General features: G+C 40.8%; 1 protein-coding gene across 3 annotated transcripts in view; it reads left to right on the forward strand.

The window, feature by feature from the left end:
• Positions 1-15650, forward strand: part of LOC124405143 (venom dipeptidyl peptidase 4) — a 183263-nt gene that overhangs the window by 134088 nt on the left and 33525 nt on the right. For all 3 annotated transcript variants that reach the window (XM_046879802.1, XM_046879804.1, XM_046879803.1), the window contains exons 2-4: positions 824-1043; positions 6993-7087; positions 10025-10099. In XM_046879802.1, coding sequence (XP_046735758.1) covers positions 824-1043; positions 6993-7087; positions 10025-10099 — 390 coding nt within the window. The remainder of the gene's footprint in view (positions 1-823; positions 1044-6992; positions 7088-10024; positions 10100-15650) is intronic.

The following is a 15650-nucleotide window of genomic DNA, read 5'->3' on the forward strand; positions in this document are numbered from 1 at the left end:
TGTCAAATTTCGTCTAAATCCGTTCGGTACATTTGATGTGGTGATAGTAATTGCAAAATAACATGATAATAGATATCTCGCCGTCAAATTGCAGCCCTGTGCGTTCATACGTTGTACGCTGAGGTGTGGAATATAATTTTATAAACGTTCCCGAAGTCATCCATTCTGGCCTTGGTTCCTCTATGTATACGTTTATAAAAAATGAAAAAATACTTCAATTCTTTAAAACGAAAAGCAATCTGTGACGAAATTGTCAAAGAATGAAAAGAAAGTTTTTCAATTATAATATACTGTGCATGAGAAACGCGCTTTATCAATCGACAAATTTTTTTCGAAAGTCTTTACGAACTTTTTCACGCAATAATAATTGTTACAACCCTTTTATAATAATGAATTATTTTTTTTCTCGCAATTACGTCTCAACTCCCTTTACAAGCTTTGAGCAAACTCTTCCACGCGATAATAATAATTTTTATAACACTTTAAAGTAATGACATTTTTTTTAGCAATAATTTGTCAACCCCATCCGTCATCCACCCTCCTCGCTCTCTCAGGCATGCCGTGATTAAGTTTAACCTTTTTTCATGCCGCTCCCGCAGCCGTAGACTTGATTTCAATTTAATTGAACGGCCGTTACGCAGATTCGCAGTTGCTGCGAATTTTTCTTTTCTTTTTCTTTTTTTTTTTGTTTATCACCATTTTCGTCTATATATTATACGCTTCAACCCCTTGTACCTACACTGACACCAACGACAATCATGCGAAACTAGACAAAATACTTTCCAATTGATTAACCTGACCTTCTCTCCCCGTCTGATTGCAGGAGTTAATGACGAAGAGTAAGAGACAAGGATGGCGTCGCTTTCTGATCGGTGGCGTCGTCGCGATCGTCGTAATCGCTCTGATAATAGCTGCGGTTTTTCTCCTAACCGGCAGCCCCGCCGATTCTTCATCCGAATCGGCATCCGCCTCGGGAATCACTCTCGAAGAATGGCTCGGAGGATCCCTAGCCACAAAGAGTTTCAATGGCACCTGGCTGAGCGGTAAGTTTCAGTAACGTACGTAACTAATAAACATATAGTCAAAATTTTACTCAATCGAACGAAACTCGGGTGGAAAAAAATCTAGTGCAAACTATGATTAATTATTTGTACCTACGTTATTCTTTATTTATTTTTTTTCTTTCATTTAATTTTTTATAAGGATATTCTAAACCGTTGATACAATGCAGATAATAGTTAACGTACATTCTGCGGATTAGAAAAAATTATCGAAAAACGCAGCTATAACGCAGGCTGCGATCCGCGAATATATGGATGGAAAATGGTCGGGGGTGGGTCTGCACAGGGGTAATTATGGTAGTTGATGAGGTGCACGGCGGGCTGCACCGCTGCCTAATTGGGGTAATAGACTATGCGGTTTCCATATGTGCGTTTACGTGATAAACCGCACGGTTCCATCGGATGCTGCAGGAACGATGGCGAATCAACGACGAAATAGCGAGGCGATGGCGGATGAACACGCTGATGGAGGAGGAGGGTGAGGAGGGTGAGGAGGAGGGTTTTCAGTCCAGGAAACCTGAGTCAAAGACTCGGCTTCTGCAACGCACCTCCGCCAATGCGAGTGTGCGATCCAATTTTGCCCGGTATTAACGCCCCCGCTTATAGGCATAATCGCGAGCTAAATCTGCAGGCCACACATCCAAATCGGCATATACAATATATATATATATATATATATATATGTAATACGTGTATGGGCGTGTGTGCGTGTGCGTGGCGTTATGCTTATTCACAAATTTCTACAACGCCTCGCGTTGCCAGATTATACGTGGCGAATATTCGCGTTGTGTATGCGCCGGTGAATTATATCCGTACAATGCGAAGCCACGGTATTGGTATTCTATGTGCGATTATAGCCCTGAATACATTATATTATGTGTATCGTGGAATTTGCGCCAAAGTCATCCCCGGTCACTTGTAGGATTATACTTTATACTTGGCATTTTTTTTTGATTATTCTATAGTCGGGGATCAGGTTTGTCGGACGGAAATTTATGCTTTTTTCTTGATTTTGTTTTGCGAGACGGTCGGACGTTGAGTATTTATCAAAGTATTATGTTTGTTATGGGTTAATGAAGATCGCTTTGAATGTACGAAAAACGAAAATATCGGATTACGAATGAGAGAGACGAGATGTCGATGCTTCGTTCCAAATCGCTTTAACTGTGTTAAAAATCTAGATTTCACTCTGTGGTAGTTTGTCTTATTCAAAAGATTATATTCTAGAATTTAACTAGAACAGATTATTATTATTTTTTTTTATTTCTTCATTTCCTGATTAATCAATTCGATATTGCCATTTGTTGATGTTGAACAAAATCAATTATTCAACTATGCAAATTTAATGAAAAAAGGGTTTAGACGAATTTGAAGAAATAATAGTTTACTGAATGAAATAAGCCATCGCAGAGTAAATTCGAACGAATACACTAGATTTTTAAGAATTTTAAAACAATTCGGAATAAAGCATCGCTATCCCAAGCTTCTGATTACAATACCAATATTTTCAATTTTCATATCTTTGAAGATATTTTCGAAACTTACCGGCTACGTAAGCAAATCATCTTTTAGACTGTTTTTCTCTCCCGAGTAATAAAATCAATTCAAACTTTTTCATATTACAAAGTCTCGCAGTTGTGCTTATGGACTCTTTAAGAAAATCTCGGAAAATTGTCGGAAGCACTTTGAGATTACGACTCGTTCGTTACTGTATAGATGATTCTCATATTTCCGGTATTTTTTTCGCCAACTTTTACGCAAACGCGATCATAAACCGTATCTGTCCACAAAGTTTGAAGCGTTTTTATCGCCTGGTAGAGGGTAAAAAGTATAAAATACGATTTGCTAAATTTGTCTGTTATAAAACGGGAATCCCCGGCATTCTCTTGGATAAAGTAATGAAACGAGAATGATTATTTCCCCCCCTTGTTTTTTCCGAATACATATGCCAATTTCCTGGTTATATGATTCAGATAGATTTGAATAAGGAGATACCGTCTTCCGCATCAACAAAGTGAAAATGTTAAAAGAATTTTTAAAGCAATAATAAAAAAAAGAATTCTCGAAGCACGAATTAAATGAACGAATCTTTCGAGTCCGTGGATTCAACTCGAAGCAAGAGAATGAATATCGCGATTCACGAGCCCGCAGACTTATTTCGCAAGGCTGAGAGAGGGTAGGTAGCGATTATTTAAACAAACATTTACAAGGCGTCACCCTCGGTACTGGTAGGGATTAAACAAGGGCCTGCAAGTACGGGTGAATCGGCTCGCGACCCCTGGGTTCTCATTAGTGGATCTTTTCGAGACGATATATATTCGAGAAAAAGTCGTAGGTATAATATTTAACGAACCCTGATTAAACCCTCAGCCCGACCAGAGGTCGCCATTCATTCGAAGTCTCCGGCTAGATCCGTGACTTTTTTTCTCCTCTCTTTCTCTCTCTCTCTCTCTCCCTCTCTCTCTCTTTCTTTCTTTCTCTCTCTGTGTTCTAGACATTTCTCTTATCAATGAAAAATTTCCCTCGTCTCTGTTTTTAATTCTTCATTTCTCACGGTATTAAGGTATGTATTAGGGTCTTTCAATAAAAATTAACATGCGATTCTCCACCATAAACGACTCCCAAATAGTTTGGTTGGCAAAAAAATGTGAAAAATTAAATGAGCGTGATCTTCCACATTACGTAGAACTCTTATCTTTTGACAGAATCTTTCTTTTGATTAATTAAACAATCTTTGTAGGAAGTGCCACGGCGGAAAATTGGAAATTATTTTATTCTAAAACACCCTAGTATGAATATAATCGCGATGCATATTTCACCCTCTGTTTAATACAGGCAGACGTTTAAATTTGCCACAAAGTACAAACTGCCGAGTCTTGGTCCGGCTCTCTTAGCGTCGGGGTGAAGAAAGGGTTGGTTTACCTCGGGAAAACTTTTGCCGGTGCCGCACTTTCATAAATATAATAAAGACACGGGGCTTTGCAGAATTTCACCCCGGTGAAAAACCCCCAGGTATAAACCTGTCGCGGCGTCCCTACACCCTAGACTTCGTCGTTTTCGTATAACAAAAGTGAAAAGCGCTGCTTCTCGAGTCTTTCTCCTTTCCGTACAAAAAACGATGATGGGAGAGACGAGCAGCAGGTGAGTCTAGTCGGGGTGAACTCGAGGGGAAGAGACCAACCGAACCCCGCTCTACTCGATTGCGTGGGATCCATAGATTTTTCGACAAAGTGAAACCGGGCTGAACGCCGTCGCCGTGTAGGGAAAGTTCTAATTCTTATTGCATAATTTTGGCGTTCGAAACCGCCACCCTTACTTTCTCTCACTTCCTCGCCCTCCGCCAGCAAGTTCACCGCGAATCGGGCGACGTTCCCCAGGGGGAGATTTTCATTCCCAGGTTTCCCGAATCCCCCTCCCTCACCCTCCCCCTTTAAACCCCTTCAAGATGTATTCCCGCGGGGTTGGAGCCGCGACACTTGCCGATGATACGCCCAGATGCTTACGATTCTACGAACCATTCCTCTCCCGCTCTCTCTCTCTCTCTCTCTTTCTCTCTCTCTCTCTCTCATTCTCTCATTCTCTCTCTCGCGATCTTCGACGATGACGGCGAGTTTCTCCTTCCTCGCCATCATTGTTATCTTTCGGTAACAGGGCCCTCTGGGTCTCAGCGACGATTCTTCTTCAACCCCATAGCGACGCGTCTCTTTTTAATGCCTGTGTAGGTTCGTGTTGGTGTAGAAATTTTAGAAGTGCCGACACCTTCAAACGACGCTACACACCCTAATTTATCACCGGCTACGAATCAACTTATTTTTAATGTATGGTCTGCAGATGTTTGGCGGGGGTGAAAATGCAAAATAATCAAAAGATAAAATAAAAGGGTTACGATATGGAATTTTCATAAATGCGAAAACCTGTTTCACAGATTTTATAGAATGTAGAATCTCGGGAGTATAGAAAAGTCGAGGCGTAAAAATAGGTCAAAATGTAGGAAGCCAAGATACAGAAGAATTGAGAATTTTTGATTAGAATTATCGAATGGTTTTTCTTATCACTTGACTGATAGATTTTGAAACTTGCTAAGAATTCATCTATTTTTACTTTTTTCTATTTAAACGCAAGAACGGAAAATGAAAATAAACCAAAATCGATGAATTTACAATACATGGCAAAAATTATAAAGTTTTGTTAAGTCGTATGAATATGAATACAGTTTCGTTTGACGGCACCAAATTTTTTTTTTCTCCTTGCCGTCGACTTCTCTGTCGAATCGAAAGAAATTTCCTTTGAATCAAATGCACATTTATTTCTTGATAATTGCATTTTTTATCCAATAAAAATTAAAACGTTTCGTATAAAATAAGCAGTTGAAACAGTAATACTTGACGCGATCATTTCACAAAATAAATTAAAACAACCTCTATTGCTACAAACGAAGAAAATGTTTTTTTTTTTTAATATTCATAATACGTTATTCGAACATTATTTTGAAAGATATGGCTGCTGCAATGAAAAATAATAAAAGCAAATCGAACCTAACAAATTTGTGTCGAGAAGACCTTTTGGTGCAAAACGTCGCGCGGAATTTTGTGGTTATTCGAAGGCCGAAATTCGACCGATCCGGAGGTTCGAAACTCCATAGATTAGCGTCTCGATTCTAATATTTATGCGTATCAGCGAGGGGTAGAAACTACCCTGTTTCGTGGTTCAGACCCGTTGTGTCCCAGTTAATGAAACTTTCATTTCAGTTGAACTCTGGTTAGGTATAAGGTTTCGCCGCGGTTGGGTCAGCCTCTAGTTTTACCGAGACGCACACTTATCCTCGACGCATAAGGCCTATACATATATGAATATATATATATTAATATATGCATGCTTGTGCCTGGTTACTTCCACCGTGTGTTTAATTTATGCATCCGTATGGTTTATAATGCTCGGAGACCGCCATGTTCATAACGTAACATGAAATAATTTAAATTAAGTGAAATATGAAACGGCGTAGACGTAGAATATGTTGTTTCCTTAATAAGGGAACCCGAGTATCTAGGCTTTAATTGTGTAAAAAACATAAGTTTTTCTTCTCTCCGAAACGAGGGTGAAACATTGCGCTGATAATCGAATTTACTTTACTGTTTCCCTTTTCACGAAAACCAAACGCTCCGTGAATTTAGTTTCGTGTCAAGTTCGGATGTCTTTGAAAGTCTTGTTTACTAAGGATTACCAAAAATAATTAATTTTCACCGATCGATTAATTTTTACCGATTCAATCGAATCGCGTTCGATTATTTTTTTGCACTGGATTAAGCGATGCACAGATTATTTTTAGGTTAGTAGGCATCGCTATTATTTACACCTATATCATATTTTTGCAATACACTTTATTCCGAGATTTGAATAGGCTTACGAACAATGGAAATATGGAAAATCGGAGCTTTCAATGATGGTCGATTCGTACCCAAGTGAAGTGCACGAATATATCTGCAGGCTACGGCTTTGCCCGATTCGGATCGTCGAATATTTGACAGCGGAAGTGAGGAAGCTAATATCCGGCGAACGTAGTGTTTTCCTCAATATCTGGTATGCGGCGGTCGGATTTTGTGCGTCATGAATGCATGCCTATAATACGCGTGTTTCCAGTCCACCGATCATTCCTCAATCCGTCCGATGATTCGGCGACGCTGCATATATCCGAATCGCGCTGTTCTAATCGGATTGCGAATGAATTTCACCAATTCCCGGCTTATCTCGCGACGTCGCAAAATAATCGGCTGAACCTTGTACGATATGCTTTGTTAGTTGTAATCTACTTGCCCCAGGCGAGAGAGAAAACACATTTATTGGTACATGGAAGATGAAAGAAAGGAGGAAAAATGTTGTCCCTTCTCCTGTTACATTCGTTCTCCTTCTTATTCTCGTTCTCTAACTTTTCAGGTACTGAAATTCTATTCCAAGACGAAAGTGGAAACTTGGTGATTCGCAACGTGACCTCGGGTACCTCGAGGACAATACTAGAAGTAACAAACATGGTGAGTATATATTTTTTACCAGGCCTTTTACACAAAGAGACTCCTTTGAAAAAAACTTACCCTCCGGCTCCGGATTCATTCTCTCATGTGTACCTACGCACATATATACCTCCGTATATACATAAGTATACGTAATAGATCCGAAGACTATGTAGAAAAGTTGGCGTTAAAAATTCCTTTGTTGGATTTCCCGCTTCAAAGTCACTCTGTTCGCTATTTTTTTATTATATAAATACTAGCGAGATATATATGCAAATACCTATATAAGGTATCAAGCCTCTTTATCAAGCACCCACCTACCTAATTTCGTGTAAAAATTGACGAATTAAAACGCGAGTGCAGCTATCATTAGCGGACGTTGATGTTAATCGAAGTTTCTACGTTTATTCGCATTTCGTTCTTCATATTCGGAAGTGAATTGTTATTATCGTTTCCGCCCTTCTGTGGTACCATTGCAGCTTTGCACGGAATCTGTCCGTGAGGCAATCGCCTCGGCTAAAATGAGTTCATTTCTTGGCTCGAAGAGGGTGAGTATGGGTTGCATGTGGGTGAAGGGGGCGGATATTTCGAGTCCCAGCTGAAGCCGCGCTGATGTGAGCCTTAAAGTAACCCCCCGTACCTCTACGTGCACCGACCATTTCGAAAAGTTCTCGTTGAGCGGCGGTGAGAATCATCGTCTCGTAAAACCACTCAGCGTTATACCCCATCTCCTTACCCTTCTTGCTGCTCGCTCGTTTCTTGCCTAAGAAACTCTCTCTACCTCCCTCTATTTCTTCCCTTACTTATGCACACTGCTTGGTAAAGAGGCTAGATAAAACGCATTTACCCTTACATCGTCAGTCAATTCGTGCAAAAAAAAAAAATTGATGGGTAATTCGGTATCTATAAGTTTTCAAACTCAAGTCTTAAAACGATATACATATTTTTTTACTCGTAAAAACTTGCCCAACTTTTGATACTCTATATATATGTAATAACTCTGGATTATGATAAGGGTGGACCAAATTTCTTACGGTGTATATTACGTTGGGCTGGATAATTGGATGAACATACATAAGTCGTGGTGCATAACTCGAGGTCTGGACGGCTGTCGTTCAACTTGAAGTTGTCTGTATAAACTTCCGTCTAAAACCGCGATCCTTAACTGTACGGATACGCTTATTGTTTTAACGTCGAAAGTTGCCGAGTCCGGAGACCCTAGCAGACTTTGCGACAACTTCGCGTTTGCTCCCCACGCATGTACATATCTCTAAAAACGTTATACCGTCTAGTGCCAAATTGAATCAACACAGCTCGAGTAATTGCTAACGGGTTTAATCATCGGCCAAAGGTACTTATATACACTTGGTATGTATAGTCTGGTTCGTCCTACATCACGGCTCTCAGAATCCCGATGAAACGTTATAAATAAATGCGAATTGCTGTCTCTTATTATTATCGTTGCAATTTTAAGGATGACTTCACATCTCGCAACGAGACACGGTTTTTCAATAGTTTAATCATGTTCGCGATTTCCGTATTACAAACGCGCCTGCGGAAAATTACTTCTGGAACCGGAGCCCTCTCACTGTCGGGAAGTCGGTACACCGTGACCTGAAGCTGCTACGGCATTATCATTACACGTTATGATTATTGCCCTTCCTATTATTATTATCATTGTGATACATTACTGGAGAAACGCGCCGCCGCAACCATGCGTCGAGGAAATTGAATAAATTTGATTACCATGATAGGAGAGAGAGAGAGAGAGAGAGAAAGCGAGAGAGAAATAAAGAGATAAAGTGGGAAGGAATTGGGGGGGGGGGGGGGGGCTTCCACGATAACGGTTGAGACGAAACCTTTTTGCCTCCTCGTAGTTATATATTATCGTCATTTTGCCAAATTGCAACGTACATTCGAGCGAGGAATAAGGAAGCCTCGATAGTAACACCCGCCTTGTAGGTGTAGAAATTTTCTTCACGCGCCAGGCCGTCTCGACAATTTTCCTCCCGCCTTTTCTCTTCCTTTCCTGTCTTCACTCGTGTCTCGCTTTCTAAGTTTACCCTAAGGATGATACATTTTCTTACCCTCTCACTTGTTCTTATTACCTACATAGTACCTACATTATGCACTTTTTTTTCCTTTTCTTTCGAGAATTTAACACAGAAGCAAATTATATGTCGTATAAGTTTGGAAAGAGAAACATTGTTCTACGTAATATCGTCGAACGTTTTATAGGCATATACATATACATACCGTTTTACCCTTCTCTCAGGACTTGAGGGAGACAATTAGTATAAACGCGGAGAGATAACGTTTACTTAATTGCTTAAGTGGGTAACTAAATCTGACGATGAGCAAGACAAAGAGTATCATGTATTATATATATTTTCTCTGCAGTTAAAAATTTTTTTCTTCCTTTCCGTTCATCTTGATGTCTTTAAATATATCTACTCCTACATTACAAGCTAAACGGTATGATCGATTAGCTAGATGGGTTGTGATTTATTACTTACATTTTTTTTTAATAATTACCATTTAGTGTTTCATTGAAATTAACGTATTTCTTATACGTTGAACTCGTTTCGAGCACGTTTGCAAAAACGGCGAGAATCCAAGAACTGAAAAAGAGGTTTTCTTTTAATCTAGAAGCTTGTCTTGATTTATCGGGAATGTCGTTATTCTTATTGGAAAGTAAATCGCCATTCTTTTTAACGACGCTAACGCGTTTGTGCTAAATCGTTAAGCTTCGTATAACTTGAAGAAATTTTGTCTTATCGCCATCCAGGCACGTGGAAAAAATTAAAAAGAAGAAAGTCAAACTGGATCCCACACCTAAATTCTTCACTGCAATTGGTTTTCGTTCAAACCCTTTTTCCAGAGACTTTGCCACCCCGATTTAACCGATTTAAGTCCGACCTTCAATTGTTCTGATAGTATTTCCTACGTCGTTTACAGATCCTGGCTATCAGCTTCGACTACGAAATTTCGGCCGATCGTAACTACCTGCTGCTCGCTTCCAACTATCACAAGGTAAGAAATATCCAAGTATTCTTAGTGTTAATATAAATATTCATATATATATATATATATATACGGATAAAATCAGAACGTTTGTTTTATGGTCAGTAGTATATCGAACGGGGAAAAAATTTATACCAAGTATCGCCGTACCTCAACGTAGACTATAGTGTTTTTGGGATTATTGCAAAGTGGGTTGCACGTTACGGAATTTTGATCCCCGGTCAGAAGTGGGTAGAATTTTTTTCACCCCCGTATCGTTTATGGATAACGATTTTCCACGGAATATAGGTAGGCGGGTATGATTCACCTGTTGGCCCGAGTTCTGCCGACCGCGAATCCCAATAAGTGGCCAATAAACCGTGTTATACGATAGACGACTTCGTTGGAGCTAAGAATTTTCCTCAAAAGTATGAACGAACCGTGAATTCCTTCTTCTTTTATCCCTCATACCGCGGCGAGAAATTGAATTTTCTTCTTTCACTTATCGTCGTTCGCGAAAATTCCGGCGCAATTTATTTTCCCCTTTCTTTTTTTACCGTTTACTCGCCTCTTGACGTCGAGGTAGCAGTGAATTTATAAAATCGGATCGGATTCTATTACACGTAGACAAGCATCTGCAGGCAAAGGAAGGTAGATGTATCGGTTTTATCGTTCAAGTTCAAACGTCAAGAACTTACGTAATATTTGCTCACGGTTTAGACGACGTAACGTCGTTCTTAGCTGCAGGCACACACTTCGGAAACGTGTTTCTCTTGGCTCAGGGGCAAATAGAATTTTCACTTACAAGCTTCCAAGTTTTTAGTCAAGGAGGCAGGATTCTGTGTACTCAACAACATCATTTCCAATCCTACTTTTAAACATTTCGTCTTCATACTCAATACCATGATTAACAAAACACTTATTCTAACCATTTTTGAAGTCTCGAGATAAAATGGCCCAAAAAGTGAAATATTCACTTTCATCTCGGGTCTATCGAGTAAAAATCATTCTTAATTACAGCATATCCTGTACGTTAAAATTTAAAAAATCTGAATTTTACATATACTTCAGGAGGATCGTATTCCAGCGTTTTGGCTTCGATGAAACTAATTTCCCGATCAATGATCGCCCTTCGCAAATCACCGTCGTCTACGCAGCTACGGATAGGCCGAAATATCTTCCCCTAACTCTCCGAGAACTTGTCCCGCTAATTTGGCACTAACAATTGAAAGTACTCGGACCGAATAATAATAAGAGCCGAAACTTGACCTCTACTCGGGAATTGGTTCTATATAGGACACCCGACTCACGGAAATGACAGTTGGAACAGTTGTACTTTGATTGATTCCCCCGGTGAAACACACTAATTACGAAACGGGTATTAAACACGTTGGGTAGAACGGGTAGAACTCAAGTGTCCGGATCACGACCAATGCCATGTCTTCCAGCTGGTTCGCAATTATACGCCTATCCCCCAATGCGTCCTGGTAGTCAAACATTACGGTTCGATGAACATCTCAAATTCCTATCATTTCATGTCTCTTCTTCGGCACTAGATGCGTCGCGTGCAGACATTCGTGGTTCTATCGTTCTTTGACAGAGGAACAAGCTGAAAGTCAAAGTCCAATTATCATCTCCTAAAAAAATTTCTGTCAATGTCATATTTACATCCAAATCGATATGATCTGTTCACTTGAGTCAACTACTGCCTTTACTCCACCGCATCCTTCTTTCTCACAAACCTGCAGGCAGTCGTTCCTTGATCATTGATCCTGTATTGGCGGCATCCGATACGGACTCTGATATAATTGACTTGCACGGTAATATTCCCACAATATACACGATAGTGGTTGTCTATCTATCTATCTATCTATCTATCTATCTATCTATCTATCTATCGGTGATAGAGGTACGTCACAGGACCTGCAGGAACACGTGGGTATGACCGGGTGGTACTATCAGCAGACATTGTCACTGCTCAATCCGTTCCCATGGGCATGTATATGGGAGGGATTAGCCGTTTGACTGACCCCACGCCGAAGGCGAAGCTTTCGCACTGCGGATTTGCCGCAGTGCTCTGTGGCGAACGGCAGTACGTTGGGTATTACCACTAGCAATTCCGCACCGTCTAACCAACACCGGCTACCCGACACTCTCCCACACCAGATGCACGTGTAGGTATATACATGCCTGCATTATGGAGTCGGTGACCGTCCCGCAAGCTCTCGGACTTTCCGCCTCCCTCCATCCCTCTTCGTCGATACAAATTCGCCCAGTCGGCCAAATCCTCGCCCGTGAAAAGCACCGAGGTCGTTCAAAGAGACCATGGACAACGTGTTCGACTCTTGTCGAGTCCGATGAGTTCAATACAATTATAACTTCGATCACTCCGTACTTTTCATCCGGTTTTACAGAAGTCGTTTTTCAACTTTTCAGTTCTATAAGCCGATATATTAATTAGAAAACAGGTTTCTTTTGGTATTGAGCACTTGGAATCCTCCATGGCGCAATTCTTGTAAACGCAGTTGTGAAATATGTTCGTTGTGTATGCACTATTCCTGATTACTGATCTTTGTTACACCGCTAATAGAATGTACTACGTGAAACTTTTTTTAACCGTGTTGAGAACGCTCTGCTTTGGTCCAATTTTTGATTCGCAAAATGCATGCATGTGTCGAGTAAGTGCTCGGCTAATTGATTGCCCGTCGACACGATGCATCGAGTTCGTAAAACGAGCAGCGGTGATAGCGTGACATTGCGTTTGCTGGGGATAAGTTTAGTATAACCCTGGATTCCATGGAATGAGAAGAGTGTCGCGCGTCAAAGGACATTCATAGTCGTGCCATGATCCTCGCGTGTTGTATGATTTTCGCGTCGATTCTACCGGTCGGCACGAGTTCGTTTTTCGACATTTCCGCAATTGTCTAGACTCTGGACTGTGATACGTTTTCCCGGACTCTTGGTGCGTTTGTCATCATTCAAGGCGGGGCGACATGATACGGATGAGATGTCGGAAGGATGTGGCGGGAATTGAGGATCTGGCTGGGGCTGTAGGGCATGGAGCTGTAAGGGTGGCGTATCGAATACGTGATGCTGTCGAACGGGGAACCGTTTGTGTTTATTTTCGTAACCGTAGGAACCAGAATCTGGATTCTGACGGTGACACGGCGGAGGGCGAGAAGTGGCGTTGTTTGAATACCAACAAAGGCTTCAGCCTCGAATAGACAATGGGGCTGCCGCTTGCTAGGCCTGTAGCTGCAATTTAGATACGGTAATGATATTGCTCCATCAAGTACCGACCTTACCTGGACCACTCGCTCCCTCCGCTATCTTCAAAGACAATTATCGCGCATCCCTTCGATCCGATGGATGCCGCTAAAGCCGAGCTCGCGCGATACCCGAATTCACGACGCTTCAGTCTGTGTTAAACGTGCTAAACCCATCGAACGATCATCCTTCAGGCTCGTATCTCTTGGAAAAAAAATATTCAAATACCTTGCACAGTGAACGCGTTGAGATGTTTATCCTACGAATTTTCAGGTTATCTATCTCTACGGTATCGCTAAGAGTTTTCGCCTAGTAAGTATATAATAATTATCCAAGAAACTCTGTAATTTTTTAACTAGGAAAAATGAAATGTGAATAAATCATTTAAATTTTATACCAATACGCAAAGCGAGCTATGACTGGAGTTCGAGCACCGGGTATAAATCAATATTTTTACCAGTCATTGCTTCAAATTTATTAAAGCCAATTTTTTTTACATAATTCTGTCGCTGATCAATCGACGCATCGTATGAAATATTTTTTTCACACAGAGTTTCTCGCAATTTTTCGAGAATTGTAAATTCGGGGTAAAAGAGGCTCCGAGAGGAATTTTCGCTGAGGGTTAGATGGCGAAAATGAAAAAAGTAAGGGGCTAAAGGGTGCCATTCTGTGCTGCAGATGTAAACGAGCGATAAAAGAGCGAGAAGGAGATTTAAGAGAAAGAGAGAAGGGAGTCCGGAGGATTCCCATGTTCGAATTGGTGAAATTCTTTGAAAATATTTTTCGCTGTTATCTCCGGGATCTGTCGCTTCGTTTCGAGGGAAATGCGATTACCTTCAACTTCATATTACGCGTCAGGATAAAAGGAGAAAGAGAAATGAAATTGGAGAAGGATTACGCTGAATGTGTACGAGTAATTTTAATCCCGGTGATCACTCGCGATTAAATGAAGTCACGTTTCCTATCGCCTGCATTTTTCCTTCACCACTCGCAACTTTGTGTATTATTCATATTGTTCTTTCATCCTCCCTGCCCTCCCGTTTCTTTTAGCTTTTTTCAAAGCATTATAAATGCTTTTCCAATAATCCGTTGAAGCCAACAGCTGGGGGATCTCGCTTTAGAGGCAACGTGTTAGAAAATCGAGCAAATCAATTTCAAAGTCAAAACTTTTCGCTTCGGATTCTGAAATGCGTATACACATATACCTACGCGCGCGCACACACACTGTATATATAAAATACATATATATAATATAATATATGTGTGCATATATATCCTTCTTCCCCTTTCTCTTTTTCTTCATAAAATGTTATATTACTCAAGGATCCGCACTCCGTGCGGTAATTTTCTTCTTATACTTTTTAAAACTACCCTACACAGCACCGACTCGTTACCGCCAGCTGGATGTGCTACTTCCATTATTTATCTTCTTTTTCCTTCTTTTTTATTCCCACTCATTTGTTTCCGTGCCTATCTCGAAATGCTCGCCGAAAAAATTTCCTTGCCCCGAAGACGAAAACTCGCCGAGGCAAACGACGAGGCGGGTGTTTCGTTATATTTTTGAAACAAGTTTCAATGGCTTTTTTACTGCCGTTGTTAGGGTTTTCACGGTCGCAGGAATCGCTTGGAATTTCACCTATAAAGCGCGGTATGAGCTTGTAACTTTGGAATCAATCAATGCAGACGACACGCTTCAAAGCCTCATGTGGAAGAGACTGCTCTCTTTTACATTGAAAATTTGATCGCTGACCTGGCTATTCATTTGCCGGAATGTCATTCGGGCGCGGTTTCACAGCGTCGCGTCACCCTTTTTCTCTCTGTTCGCTTTCTTTTTTTCCATCACGCTCCGACAACGGAAACGGATTCTGAACAGTAGGAAACCTGTTATTGTGCGATCCGATGCGCTCTATTTTCCTGCTCGATCATCCTGCGCTCAAACAGTAGCAGTATAGTAGTAGTGGTAGTAGTAAGTCGCTATCAGCTTCCGTTTTTAACAACTTCCGATCAATCGCGATTACAAAGTAGCTGCGGATATGAGGTGGGAAATATAATAAGTTTAAAGCTCGCTGCAGCGATTCTATCCCCGTAGAGTTCTCTCAATTTCTATCGACCCATTTTCATTCTGCAGCGTCGTAGTGATCCTTTGGAACTAAAACCGAGTATCTCTTTCCTTCGTTTTTTAATTCCAGGTTTGATCGACTCAAATAACACTTTGCGGAGAGTTAGTTTAACGCATCATTTCTATATATTACACGCCGGAGATCGTATACGAATGTTTTTCCTGCATGAAAAATCCATTAGCGGGTATAACCGA

Source organism: Diprion similis, chromosome 4 (genome assembly GCF_021155765.1).
Source record: "Diprion similis isolate iyDipSimi1 chromosome 4, iyDipSimi1.1, whole genome shotgun sequence".
Classification (NCBI taxonomy): domain Eukaryota; kingdom Metazoa; phylum Arthropoda; class Insecta; order Hymenoptera; family Diprionidae; genus Diprion; species Diprion similis.